General features: G+C 50.5%; 1 protein-coding gene across 7 annotated transcripts in view; it reads left to right on the top strand.

The window, feature by feature from the left end:
* The window catches only part of CNGB1 (cyclic nucleotide gated channel subunit beta 1), a 93280-nt gene that overhangs the window by 62651 nt on the left and 16952 nt on the right, over nt 1–13677 (top strand). For all 7 annotated transcript variants that reach the window (XM_067721004.1, XM_067721005.1, XM_067721006.1 and 4 more), the window contains 7 exons: nt 763–920; nt 2387–2542; nt 3683–3891; nt 4925–4975; nt 5233–5319; nt 7470–7534; nt 8450–8572. In XM_067721004.1, coding sequence (XP_067577105.1) covers nt 763–920; nt 2387–2542; nt 3683–3891; nt 4925–4975; nt 5233–5319; nt 7470–7534; nt 8450–8572 — 849 coding nt within the window. The remainder of the gene's footprint in view (nt 1–762; nt 921–2386; nt 2543–3682; nt 3892–4924; nt 4976–5232; nt 5320–7469; nt 7535–8449; nt 8573–13677) is intronic.

Below are 13677 nucleotides of genomic sequence, written 5' to 3'. Positions count from 1 at the left end.
CTGTAAACATTAGTGTTACCCTCAGCTCAGCAAGAAGATCACAGGCTACTCAGAGGAGAACATAGAACATAGGCTGGTTCACACGGCCGCCCGTCTCAACTCACCCAGGGCTCTTGACACACACTGAGCGGAAGACTCTCATTCATTCTCTCTGTCTGTGTCTGTCTCTCCCTTGCTGCAAGTTCATGCAGTTTAAATTCCTATAAACTAAAAGAATATGTAATGTATCTGCACTGTTTTTAAGATTTATTTATTTATTTAGGCTGCGCTGTGCAGCTTCTAGGATCTTAGTTCCCTGACCAGGGATCGAACCTGGGCCCTCGGCAGTGAGAGCACAGAGTCCTAACCACCAGACAGCCAGGGAATTCCCTGCACTGTTTTTTCCATCAGTTATTTCCTAAGCCTAAAAAAGTAGCCCCTGTCCCCTCTCTGATCTGTCCTGTATCTCATGTGAACCCCAAACTGAGACTAACAGCCCTGAACTGAGTTCCAGAGTTTCCCCCTGAATCACAAGTGGAATCCGAGTGTTTTTGGAATTGCCCATCTGAATCAGAGCATTCGTGGTACATTTTCTGAAAGCTGGGCACCCGGGTGTTTTTCCTCCCAGGAGATATTAAGGTGGGTTTGATGTTTTGATGTCAGAAGAAGACTGGGCCAGGATTTACCCCCTAAGGCCAGGTGGGATATAGATTCAGCTCTTGCCCGGTGGCACAGGGGTCCCTCCCCACGCAGCCCGCTCAGCTCTGGGTGGTGTTCCCTCAGTGACCAGGACCGCGCAGCCTCCACAGACAGCCAGACCAGTGCCCTCATCAACAACCGGCTCCAGGAGCTGGTGAAGCTTTTCAAGGAGCGGACGGAGAAGGTGAAGGAGAAGCTCATCGACCCTGATGTCACCTCTGATGAAGAGAGCCCCAAGCCCTGTGAGTCCAGAGCTGGGGCTGGGCCACCTGACCAGGGGTGGGGTGGGGCCCCTTAAGGCCCCTGTCAATTCTTGGGGAAGGTGGCCCCAAGGAAACGGTTGGGGTGCTTGAGAGAAGCCCAGATCTCCATTCTCTGGAATTTGAGGTCCTTTATGTACAGGTTTAGCTACGTGTCCAGGGGAGGAAAGAATGTCAAAGTTCTGACCAGTGATCCAGTTGTACTTGGCTCTCCCTCCCACAGGGCAAGTTCCCTTGTTGACCCCCTGCCCCTTTCCCGCTGGCGGGCAGGTGGTCCACCCTGGGATGTATCTCATGGTCTTGCACTTAGATGGTGTCCATAACCCACTCTGGAACTACACAGTCTTATTTTTCAGAGGCCTCCACTGCAATATTCTTATGGGGTTACCTGAAAGTTTCCTGCTTTCAAAGTGCCAGGAGGAAATAAGAACCATGCTGTCTTGCCAGGGAGGTTTTCTAGGTCTTTTCAAAGGAGGGTTGTGCCTTAGAACTCATGGTGCCAACAGTGGACCTAGCAGAGCCTGACTTCACACTCCTAAAGCTGGAAACATAGCCATATTAAACCTGTAAGAACCAATTTCTAGGTCACCAACAACATCACCATAGATGCACAGGAAAACTGTGATCCCACCTGGTGTCTTGTTTTAGAGATGAGACAGCTGAGATTTCTGCTCTGAAAAACCTAGAACAATGTTTTCCTGATTTCTGGCCCTGGGTGGTGGAAGTTCTGGGTACCAATGCCCCTAGCCGTCCAGAGAAACCAAGGGGTGCAAGCACAGACACACAAGCACACACTCAACTGAAACATCCGGCTTGCCCAGAAACACCTCATTTTAGGCAGTTCCTGAGAAGCGGTCCCAGACTGGTAGCTGTAAGAGTTCGGAGCAGGTGCCCAGGTTGCTATTAAGGAAGATCTTTGTGGTTTGCTGCAGGAGAGCACCCAGAGCTTGTAGCAGGTTATGGGATGGTGCCAGGGTCCCCTCAGCTTCAGTTCCAGAGTCTGCAGTTGGGAGCCTTCTCTTTTTTGTGTTTTCATTAATTAATTAATTTTTGGCTATGTTGGGTCTTTGTTGCTGCGTGCGGGCTTTCTCTAGGGTAGGGGTAGGGGTAGGTAGGTAGCAGGGGCTACCCTCCGTTGCAGTGTGCGGGCTTCTCATTACGGTGACTTCTCTTGTTGCGGAGCACGGGCTCCAGGTGCATGGGTTTCAGTAGTTGTGGCGCACGGGCTTCAGTAGTTGTGGTTCGCGGGCTTCAGTAGTTGTGGCACACAGGCTTAGTTGCTCCGCAGTGTGTGGGATCTTCCCGGACCGGGGCTCGAACCCGTGTCCCCTGCACTGGCAGGTGGATTCTTAACCACTGCGCCACCAGGGAAGTCCTGCGAGCCTTCTCTTTGCATCCTCTACCCGAGCCTCAGGGCTGGGTCAGAGGGTCACAGTGTCATCCCATAGCCCCAGCCAAGAAAGCCCCAGAGCCGGCCCTGGATGTGAAGCCAGCTGAATCGGGGCAGGTGGAGGAGGAACACTATTGTGAAATGCTCTGCTGCAAGTTCAAACGCCGCCCCTGGAAGAAGTACCAGTTTCCCCAGAGCATCGACCCGACGACCAGTGAGTCCTGGGAAGGCGGTGGGCGTTGCCACATGTCACATGAGAGGGCAGGAGAATGGGAGGGGGTGGGGGCAGTGCAAGGGCGGGCCCCAAACAAAGTCCCTGAACTAGGACCATAAGATCATACCCATCTTAACAGACAAGCAAACTAAGGTACAGAGAAGTTAACTGGCCTAAAGACACAACTAGTCAGTGGCAGACTCAGGACTCCTGACTCTTGGCCAAGTCTTTTTTCTACTCTGCTCTTCCTGGCTCCTTCCCAGAGCTGCTGCTCTGAGCAGAAAAGGGGAAAAGTTCTTCCAACATCTAAAGTGAAGTCCCTCTCACTTGCCTTTTAGCCCATTTTGTATTCTTCAGGAATAACGACACTTCATATGTGCACAGCACTTCACAGTTTACAAAGGAGCGCCCTGCCTTTTTTCTCTGACTTCTCCTTATGACTTCTCTGAGGAGGACAGAACAGGTGCCAGAGAGGGACTTTCCTAAGGACACATAAGAAGTCACTTGGGGGGCAGGACTTCAACCCTGGTGTCCATTGGTCCTTTAAAATGCCCAGGTGGGGGGAATTCCCTGGTGGTCCAGTGGTTAGGACTCTGCGCTTCTCCTACAGGGGGCATGGGTTTGATCGCCGGTCGGGGAACTAAGATCCCACACGCTGCCCAGCATGGTCAAAAAAATTAAAAACAAAAATAAATAAATAAATGATAAAATGCCCAGGTGACCTACAGTATCCATCCATCCATCCATGCACTTGTCCATCTGTGTATCCATCTGTCCATCTTCTATGCATTATTTACTGTTGTGTATTTACAAAGGCAGGAAATACATTTTTGGAAAAAATTCAACAAGAATGAGAGCAGAAGTGTTTTCTGGTTAGCTGTCTATTAACTAGTAATGACCCCATATCCCATATCCCCTACTCAGAGTACTCAATTTGTTAGGGCCTAGCCGTGATTTATTTTTATATCAAAGATAGTTTTACATGCCCCACCCCCGAAATTACAGAAGGGCCGCATATAGGGCTTGTAGGAAAGTGCAGACAGACAAGTGGGGAGCAGAAAGTCCCACCCTCATCCCGTGGCGAGGAGCCCTTCTCTGGCTGACGTTCTAGCATTTTCCTGGCCCCTCCCACCCCTGCAGACCTGATGTACATCGTGTGGCTGTTCTTCGTGGTGCTGGCCTGGAACTGGAACTGTTGGCTGATTCCCGTGCGCTGGGCCTTCCCCTACCAGATGCCGGACAACATCCACCTCTGGCTGCTGGTGGATTACCTGTGTGACCTCATCTACCTCCTGGACATCACCGTGTTCCAGCTGCGTCTGCAGTTTGTCAGAGGCGGGGACATCATTGTGAGTCACAGACAGGTGTGGGGGGGTGGCTGGGAGCAGACCCTGCAGCCAGAGCATTCGTGGGGCTGACCCCTGACGCTGGGAGGGACCAGAAGCTAATGAACAAGGAAATCTCAGGACGTCCACCCATGCTTATTCAACAGCGTCATTGCTTGTTTCACACATCTTTGATACGTTCAAATTACACACATCAAGTCTTGCTCATGGGTGAAATGGTTCCTGGACCACCTGAGGCAATGAGAGATGAAGAAGTGGCCTAGAGATTGACCTTTAGAACAGGCAGACCTGGTTCAAATCTCGGCTCAACCAGGACAACTGTATCACCTCTTGGAGCCTCAGTTTCCTCATCTATAAAATGGGGATAGTAATCGCTCCCACCTCATACCATTGCTGTGAGGATCTATGGAGGTGATGTATGCAGAATGCTCAGCACAGGTATCTGCTGACAATCAACATTTCCTGCCGCACTACCCAGACCAGTTTGGGAGCCTGTGTTCTGGTGCACTTATTAGGGAGAAAACCTAAGTCCTGATTGTGACTTGGCAGAGTTCCCATCTCCCTGTGCATGTCACTTTTCAAAATCCCATGCTGGCAGAGCCTGCTCCACTGTGTGCAGACAAGTTGAGTTTGACCCTCTAAAACAATTTAGAGGAAAGAGAACTCCCTGAGCAACCTCTTTCCTGATCTGATCAGAGCAGTGGCCAGCTCCTCAGTGAATAAGGTTACAAATGGTCCAGGTAAGAGAGAATAAGCTCAATGTCCCTGCTTTCCATCCAGGAAGTTGGAATTGAGCTGAGTGCCCTTGGACAACTTCCCCCCTCACCCACCATGCCTCCCCCAGGAGCTCGACCCTCCCTATCTGTAGACTGTGAGGCTTTCATCGAAGCTCTGCTGGTCCCTTCTGCTACACATCCATGGGGCTGTTACTTCAATAGGAAGGTGGAGGTTGTGCGGGGATTTCCATTGCTGCTCCCATGGGGTCAGGGATTAAGCTCTCAGGCCATTTCACAGTCAGTATTCCATTTTATTCCAGACAGACAAAAAGGAGATGCGCAACAATTATCTGAAATCTCAGCGCTTTAAGGTGTGTGCCAGGGATCTTGGGAGGTGGTGTCTCTGGGGTCCCTGGCTGCTTTGGGGCCAACGTGACGTGGTTCCTGCCAGGACCAGCACGGGCTGGAGCTCGTTGGTAGGATGCCTCCTGCTCTAATTTTAGCCCCTCCAGGGGCATTCTGACCTCACCTTTCCATTGAAGGTGGAGACCCCTGCCACTCACCCCAGCCCACAACCCTGGGAGTTATATACTATTTTATGCACTGTGGTGTCCTGCTGGGATTTCAGATGGATATGCTCTGCCTCTTGCCCTTGGACTTTCTCTACTTGAAATTCGGTGTGAATCCCCTCCTGCGCTTGCCCCGCTGTTTGAAGGTAAGACCATCCAAGGCCTTCAGCTTCTCCGTGCTCTGCACCTGCAGTGGCAGCTTAATGTCTGGCCTGAGCAGCACTGGGGAGCAGGAGGCATCTGGGAAGGGTGGCCCCGAGGGGAGATGGGAAATTCCTTACAATTGTTAGCGCTTCTTATTTGTGCTGTGTGTTACATATTGTTCTGGAGGCTTTACAAGTGCCTACTTCTCAACAGCATGAGATGAGTGTTGTTAGTACCAGAATTTCACAAATGAGATGCCTGAGGCACAGAGAGGTTAAGTAACTTGCCCAAGGTCACACAGGTAGGAAGGAGTAGAGTCTGGATTTGAACCCAGGCAGCCTGTTTCCACCGTCTATGCTTTCAGTTACTATAGAGATTCAACAGAGAGACTTCTGCTTTATGATGGTCTTCATCTAAAAGATGGAGAAGCAGAGGCTTGGAAAGCTTGGGTGACTTGCCCAAGGTCACAGGAACCAGGAAGTGCCCAGGATGGATTTGAACGTGCAGCCCGACACCTGTTTCATCATTAGTTGTTGTCATTACAGTGTCACTACAACCATTCCTCTTGTCACCGGGGCAGAGCCAATGTCTCAGAGAGGGTGACACAGTGTAGAGTAGAGACCTGGCAACATCCTTTAATGTGACCAGAGTGGACAGCTAGTCAGAGCACTCAGGATCCCCCAAATGGATTTTTCTGGCAGACCAAGTAAATTCATCTTTCTCCTTACATAATACCTGATGCTTCTTCCCCAAAATGGTAATGAGGGAATTTACAAAAGAGGAAAACACAATAACCTTAATAACTTGGAGAAATAGGGCAGAGAAAAGCTGGAAGAATGCAAGTACCTCGATGAAAAGAAAGCATATCTGGAATGGAGCATGAAAGCTGCTTCTGAGCTTCCTGGCTGCCCAGAGGAAGAGGGAAACTGGAAGTGGCACCAGTGTTATTTGACACATGCCAGCCTTCCAGGGGCGGCAGAGGTTGCTTTAGAGCCATACATCAGAGTGAGGAGGGTTAGATCCACAGCCCAAGTTTTACCCCAAATACAGAGGCTGGATCCATATCTTGGTCCACGTGGTAGTAGTGAACGTAACTCAAGCATCTAACTTCTAGCAGGACTCAGAGGATGCAATTCTTTGGGTCCAAGGTGAGGATCCAAGTCCATGGTCCTTCTTCATCCAATGCAAACTCCAGGTGGAAATTAGAATGAACACCTGGATGATAGCTAGCGTGGCCCACAGGGAATCTTCATCAATGTTATTTTCAAAGGTCAAACAACATGTGTGCAGAGATCTAGAGGCAAGTGTAACATTGTGGAAAGAGTTTGCAGGGGTTTTTTTTGTTTTTTGTTTTTGTTTTTTTTTTGCGGTACGCGGGCCTCTCACCGCTGTGGCATCTCCAGCTGCGGAGCACAGGCTCCGGACGCGCAGGCTCAGCAGCCATGGCTCACGGGCCCAGCCGCTCCGTGGCATGTGGGATCCTCCCGGACCGGGGCACGAACCCGTGTCCCCTGCATCGGCAGGCGGACTCTCAACCACTGCACCACCAGGGAAGCCCCGAGCTTGCAGTTTTGAGTGTGATCTGGCTTCGAACCCTGGCTCTGTCACTTAGCAGCTGTGTGTTTTGGGCAAGTTCCTGAACTCCCCTGAGTGCCAGTTTCCTCTCTGTAAAAGGAGAAGGATAATACATGTAAATAAGTGCTAAGGTAAAGTGTATAAAGTGCAGTCGTACAAGGGCTCAGTAATGGGCAGTTATCTTACACTTTTATTATTATAAATAAGCCTTTTGAGGAGATCAGAGAGCAGCTGTTTCTTTATATAATTGTTGTCTTTATAAGTAAACCTTGAAAACAGGGTCCTTAACCTGGGATGCATGTACCTTAAAAGTTTCATGATAGGATTTGGAAGGTCTAGGAGTCCCTGAAGTTATACACAAACTGTGACAACATGATTATATGTAATTTCCAAGGAAGAGGGTCCAGGGTTTCCATCAGATTCAGAAATGGAGTTTCTGGCCCCCCATTCCTCAAAGGGCTAAGGACTTCTGATTTTGAATGTTCACTCTCCAACCCGCTCCCACCGGGGGTCTGTGGGGAATGGTCTGGGAGGTGAGGGCAGCGGGCCGCCCCTGATGCCTTGCTGTTTCTCCCAGTACATGGCCTTCTTCGAGTTTAACAACCGCCTGGAATCCATCCTCAGCAAAGCCTACATTTACAGGTGAGACCCCTACACACACACACACACACACACACACACACACACACACACACACACACACACACAGAGAAGTGCACACGTGCACACACATGCACGTACACACATGCCCCAGGACATTTGCAGCAAGAACGGAGCAAGGCATTCTCTACCCCCATCACTTCCCCTTTCGGCTCCCCTGGCCCCCAGGCCCCCTCGCCACTGCCACTCACCGGAAGCTGGGCCTCTTCCTGGCCCTTCTGCGAAGGGATGTTTGTTTTTTAGAGAACCAGGAATGTCCCGTTTCCCCCAATTGTGAGGAGGTCTCACGTAGGTTGACATGCACGGCTCCCCTGCATTTCCAGGGAACTGGGTCTCAATTTAGTCTCAGCTCAGGAAACTGACCCCCCTCACCACTCAAACACGGGGGTAGTGGCTGTATGGACACAGTGGGCCATCTTGCAGATGTCCAAGCTTGGGACCCAGGACCAGCCAGGCCACGCTCGGGGACAGGGCTCCTCTCCCCATCTCTCACGGAGCAGCGCTCCTCTGTATGCATCTGTCCCTTCTCTGCCCCCCCCCCCCGCCCCGCTGCCTCCCCCACTCAGCTCTTCCACTTCCCTGGAATTGTCTGCACGTGTAGCTCTGTGCCTATTCCAGCCCCCAGTCTTGACAACTTTCTGTTCAAGTATCACCAATCCTAACCAGCACAGTCTCAACAGAGCAGCCAGTTGGCCCAGTCCAGCCACTGGTTCCCATCGGTCAAGTGTTCGTTGCACCAGACAGCTGGGCAGGGCTGTGCAGCTCCGACAGGGAGGGCTCTGAGGTGGGCTTTGGGAAGGGTGAAGACTGGCTTGTTCCCTGCAGTTCTGACCCCTGGGGTGATATGTCATTGCCACCCTTTCTGCTACTGTGTTCGTGCCTTTCCTTCTTTTGCAGGGTTATCAGGACCACAGCCTACCTGCTCTACAGTCTACATTTGAACTCATGTCTGTATTACTGGGCTTCAGCCTATGAGGGCCTTGGCTCCACTCACTGGGTTTACGATGGCGTGGGAAACAGGTGAGCCGCGGTCTTCCTCCTGTGTCTTAATAATTCACGGTACCGAGACTCCCAGAAAGGAGTCCCACTGCCGCCATTTTGCCGAGGTCACCTCGCTCCCAAAGAATCATTGTCATGATAAGGTTCAAGGGCCAAGTCTCCACATCCTCACTAATCTAACATTTTTCTGAGCACCTGCCACGTGCCAGGCAAAAGGGGGCAGACATGAACAAGACCTGCTAGAAAGATCCTTTCGCATCCCAAAGTCTACTGAGTTGGCCAGTTCACAGCACGTGCGTGTCCTCTCCTCCACCCTGTGGGCACGGCTGTGTGGGAACAAGGCCAGGGAATACTGCTCGACATGCTTCCTGGGCATTGCTAGCCGTGGAGGAGCTAGCAAACAAGGAGAAATCTACTTGCCAGTCCAGAGAGCTGCCACACATAGAGGTCCATGCTCAAATGTTAATGATGGTGACAATGATAGTAATACTAATAATAGCAAGCATTGGAGAAGGCTTATACAGACCAGCCCTGTTCTAAGCACTTCACGTAGTATCTCACTTAATCCTCCCAACAATCACACAAGACAGGAACCATCAGCATCCCCATTTTACAGATGAGGTAACAGACGTGAAGTGACTTCCCCAGATCACACAGAGAGCTGGGATTTGAATCCAGACAGCAGGGCTACAGAATCTTACATGTGGTACCATCTGCCCAGTGCCCTGGGTGGGGGGAGGGAGGCGTGGGATGGTCAATTCTGAAAAGTTAAGTTTGAGCTTGGCCTGGGTAGGTGGAGGGAAGGGGCAGAGAATCCCGGGGGGGAGGGAACAGCAGGAAGAAAGGTGTGGAGTAGCGAAATAGTGGAGTCAGGGAGCCAGGGGTCCTCTGTCGCTGGAGGGGGCAGGGTGTGTGGAAGGATCCAGAGAGGGAGGCGGGGCCGGGTTGCCAACCAGCCTCCTACCTGAGCCATACCGAAGCCACTGGCTGCCCCGGGCTGCCCCGGGCTGCCGGGTACAGTACTTGAAGTGCAAGGGCCACTGAGATACGCTGCAGCTGTAGAGAACACACAGGTTTTGGATTAGTGTCTTATTACTAATTTTTAAAATATTGGTTACATGTGGATATGATATTAATTTTGATATTTTGGGTAAACTGAAATACATTATTGACATTAATTTCACCTCTTTTTACTTTTCAAAAATGTGGTTGCTCAAAATTTTTAATTACATATGTGGATCACGTCATATTTTTATTGGATAGAGCTGCCCTAGGCAAAACCAGCAGAAGTCTCTTTTTTACTGTTCATATACATATATATATATATTCTGATTATAAAAGAAAGATCGGGAACATACTCTCTTTCTTTGAGTCTAAGATGCAGTTAATTATGATACATTATTGAGTCAATATATCTTTTTGGGAAAAAAGGAAATATTACATTAAACGTATACATGGATTATAAGATAATCCTTATTTTAGAAATGTGAAAAGAATTGTCACCAACAAGGAAATAGAATAACATAATATTGTGCATATTTTCCCATCAGTAAATTTTTAAAAACCGTGGTACCAATGCCCCACCACACAGAGATACCACCATTTATTTAGCCATTTCCTTGTCATTGGCTACTTAAGTTGTCTCCAGTTTTTTCATGATGACACGTGGTGATGCTGCAGGGAGTGTCTGTGTTTAGGAATCTTTGTCTTCTGGTCTGACAGTTTCCTCATAATAAATTCCTACAGAAGGATGGCAGGGCCAAGGGTATGAACATTTTATGAAGTGTTTAAAAAATTATTATTTTTTTTTATTAAGAGACTATTTTTTTAGAGCAGTTTTAGGTTTACAGAAAAGTGGATTGGAAAGTACAGAGAGTTCCCGTCCACCACCTCATTTCTGAGGCTTGGTTGGTTATTGAAAGCTGCCCATTTACCCTCTCACCACTTGCCTTTCAAAGCCTTTTAAGCAGGAGAATGACAGGACCCAGGGGAATCCCAGTTCAAGGGATCACCCAATGATGGCTGATGGGAGGATGGATGGGGAGGACAGGCAGGAAGCAGACAGATGAACTGGTTAGGGGTTAGGGCCCTGTCCGTGAGGGCAAAAAAAAAAAAAAAGAAAAGGTCAAGAGAGGGTTTGTGTGATAACGAGGATGGAGGGCAGTGTGGGAAGGAGACAGAAGCACTTAGGGTCAAGGTCAGGGATGGGCCTGGAGATTCAGAGCACAGGCTTTAGAAACAGGAATCCGGAGCTCACTCCTGGTGCTGCCACCTGCTAGCAGTGGGCAGCTCACTTCGTTTCTCTGAGCCTCAGTTTCCTGATCTGCCCAATGGGTCTGATAATAGGAGCCCCACACCTTGAAGAGGTAACTGTGAGGACTGGGTGCATCTGAGTCACCGATCCCATGCCAGGCCACAGCCGGCACTCGGTCAGCTGTGGTGACAAAGAGGCGGAGGAAGAGTTCAGGCCCAGGGGGTCAGTGAGTCCCCTCAGGCAGGCCCTGCCTCACCCTGGGCTGTGCCCACTAGTGACACAAAATGCTCAGTCCGGCTGTCGACACATTCACCTCCTCCACGTGCTTGTTTCCAGTTGGCACTAGAACAGGCCACTTGTGTCCAAGGTGGCTTCTCTCTAGAGTGATTGTTGGTCCAGAAAGTCCCTTCTCAGTACAGATGCCCCAACCTTGGCCCCAATGGCCACAGCCGTCTGCGACGGGCCTGTGGCCTGAGGGGAGCTCACCTAGAGAGTCACAGGGTCCAGGGCAACCAGGCAGGCGGGGGGAATCCTGCCATCTGCTGTGGGGTGGAGTGTGTCGGGGATGGGGTCAGGGCCCAGCACGCTTACATCACCACTGGTCCCGCTCCGTCTTCCCCGCGGCTGAACCCACCCACAGCCCTGCTCCTGAGCCCATGACTAGACCATTCATTCACTCATTTATTCATTCATTCATCCCCTCACAAGGGGGCAGAGGGAGGACTCGAAGACGTTCTATGCAAAGGGAAGAACAGAAGCTATTCATTAAATCTTGCTCTGTGGCCTTGGGTAAGGCCCTTACCCTTTCTGAGACTCAATTTTCTCATCTATAAAATGGGGGTAGGATTACACTCAGATTTCTCGTGAAGAATAAATAAAGTATGTAACATGTCCAGCCTGTGCCTGGACAGGAGTCAGTGACCTCACTTCCTAGCTATGGCCATTCTTATGGGGAAGCCGGCACACCAGGAAAGGGTTCCTAACCAGGGGTCCAGAGATTTAAGGGGGTCAGAACCACCCCTTGAAATTGGAACTAAATTTTGGGAACATGCTGGCTTTTCTAAGGAGAAGCTTCCTCATAACTTTTGTTAGCTTTGCAAAGGGGTTTGTGTCCAACAGGCTAAAAACCCACGTCCTGGAGCTGGGCCTGGCCCCCATCACGGGTAGGCCTGGGAGGAATGGCAGGCAGGGCAGGGGAGGACAGGGCCAACCATCTGGGACTTCCCTCTGCATGGCCCTGGGGAGTTCTCACTGCTCTGTAGTGGAGGGGCACACTTTTCTGGCAGCGTTACCCTTTTCGAAATGGAATCCTGTAGGGAACCCCAGGATATGCAAAAGCACAAGTAGTGAAGGAGAATTCCTGTAGAAATCCAACATCATCCGTAATAATAACTTTCAAAATAGTGACCATTCCTTGAGTACCTGCTATAGGCCAGGGAGCGTAAGGACCTAAGTTCCTATATATTAATATTTGGGTTCTTCATCCTGCTCTGCTTTGGCCGGGTCTGGGGCAGCATGCAGGGGTCCCCACAGACCCAGTGGCGTGGAAGACTTGGGAGGCCCCTAAGATGTGCCATCCATGCCAGTGGCTGACTTCTGCAGCCAGTAAGGGTTTAGGGCAAAGCAGGAGCTGTGTGGATATCACTCATCTTCTATTGGTGGCCCAGTGGCACCCAGAGTCCAGGCAGTACCCAGGTGGCGCCCAGCTCAGTCCTCCTAAAGGCTGCTCAGCACGCCCTCTGGTGGCCAGGACTGGTATGATGGGGATTGACAGGGCAGGCCTGTCTCATGATTCTGAGATTTTTCTTGCACTAGGTGGTAATGAGGGGTCAGGAGGCCCAGAGCCCTGCCCCAGGCCTCGCAGCTATTCACAGGTAGAGCCTCCCCCCCCCACTGCCCCAACTCCCCAGCAACCTCTGCTTCCCCACCCACCAGTGCTCATTGCACGTTGACTTGCCTGTCCCCACTAGACAGTGAACTTCTTGAGGACATAGGTGAGTCTATTGTTCCCCACTGCTGGCACCAGTGACAGGGAAGGCTCTGATAGCTGACATTTACTGAGAGCCCACCGTGTGCCAGGCGCTCTTTTGCACCTCATGTCACCCTCATGATCGCCCTGTGAAGAATGCTCTATTGCCATGTCCCTTTCAGGGGAAGGGCGCTGAGGCTTGACTAGATGAGTAACTTGTCCAGGTTATGAAGCTAGAAAGTGGCAGAGCTGGGTTTGAGCCCAGGCAGTCCAGCTCCAGAGCCCATGCTCTAAGCATAGTGCTGCATAAATAGCTGGTGAGCAGAGCCCAGGGGAGGACAAATGTGGGGTCATTCTTGGACCAGATGATTGGCCAGCTGGTTGATGTTCTCCATTTCCCAGTAGAGCAGGGACCCTGGAAACATGGGTGTATCAGGACACTGGAGCCAGGGCAGGCTCTGGGCAATTCCTGTGCCCTGGTGGGAGAACAGGAAGCACAGGAAAGCCTGCTGAGACTGCCCTGGCTTTAGGCCCTGCTGACCTCAACCTTGCTGACGGGAGGGCACGGTCTGAAGGTATGAACATAAACACCTTGGTAACTAAATCCCTTTAAGTAGCTATAAAGATTTTAGTTCTGTATTGTTTAAGATATTGTAAAAGCTTAGGTTTATTTTTGTAGGACTTAGTGGCTAAAAATTAGAACATAACAATGGGGCTGCTCTGTTGGAGTAGTGTACACTTGTAATTATAAATAAACATGCAAAACTTTAAAAAAAAAGGGAGGGACTCTCACTGCTTTGTGATAATTAGACAAGCACAGGCATTTCCTATGCCTTTTACCACACAGTAGGGCCCCATCACCCATACCTCCCTTTCCGATGATTCATGAGCTGTGTCAAAGGC

Source organism: Pseudorca crassidens, chromosome 20, assembly GCF_039906515.1.
Source record: "Pseudorca crassidens isolate mPseCra1 chromosome 20, mPseCra1.hap1, whole genome shotgun sequence".
Classification (NCBI taxonomy): Eukaryota; Metazoa; Chordata; class Mammalia; order Artiodactyla; family Delphinidae; genus Pseudorca; species Pseudorca crassidens.
This window is presented reverse-complemented; position numbering and strand designations above follow the sequence as displayed.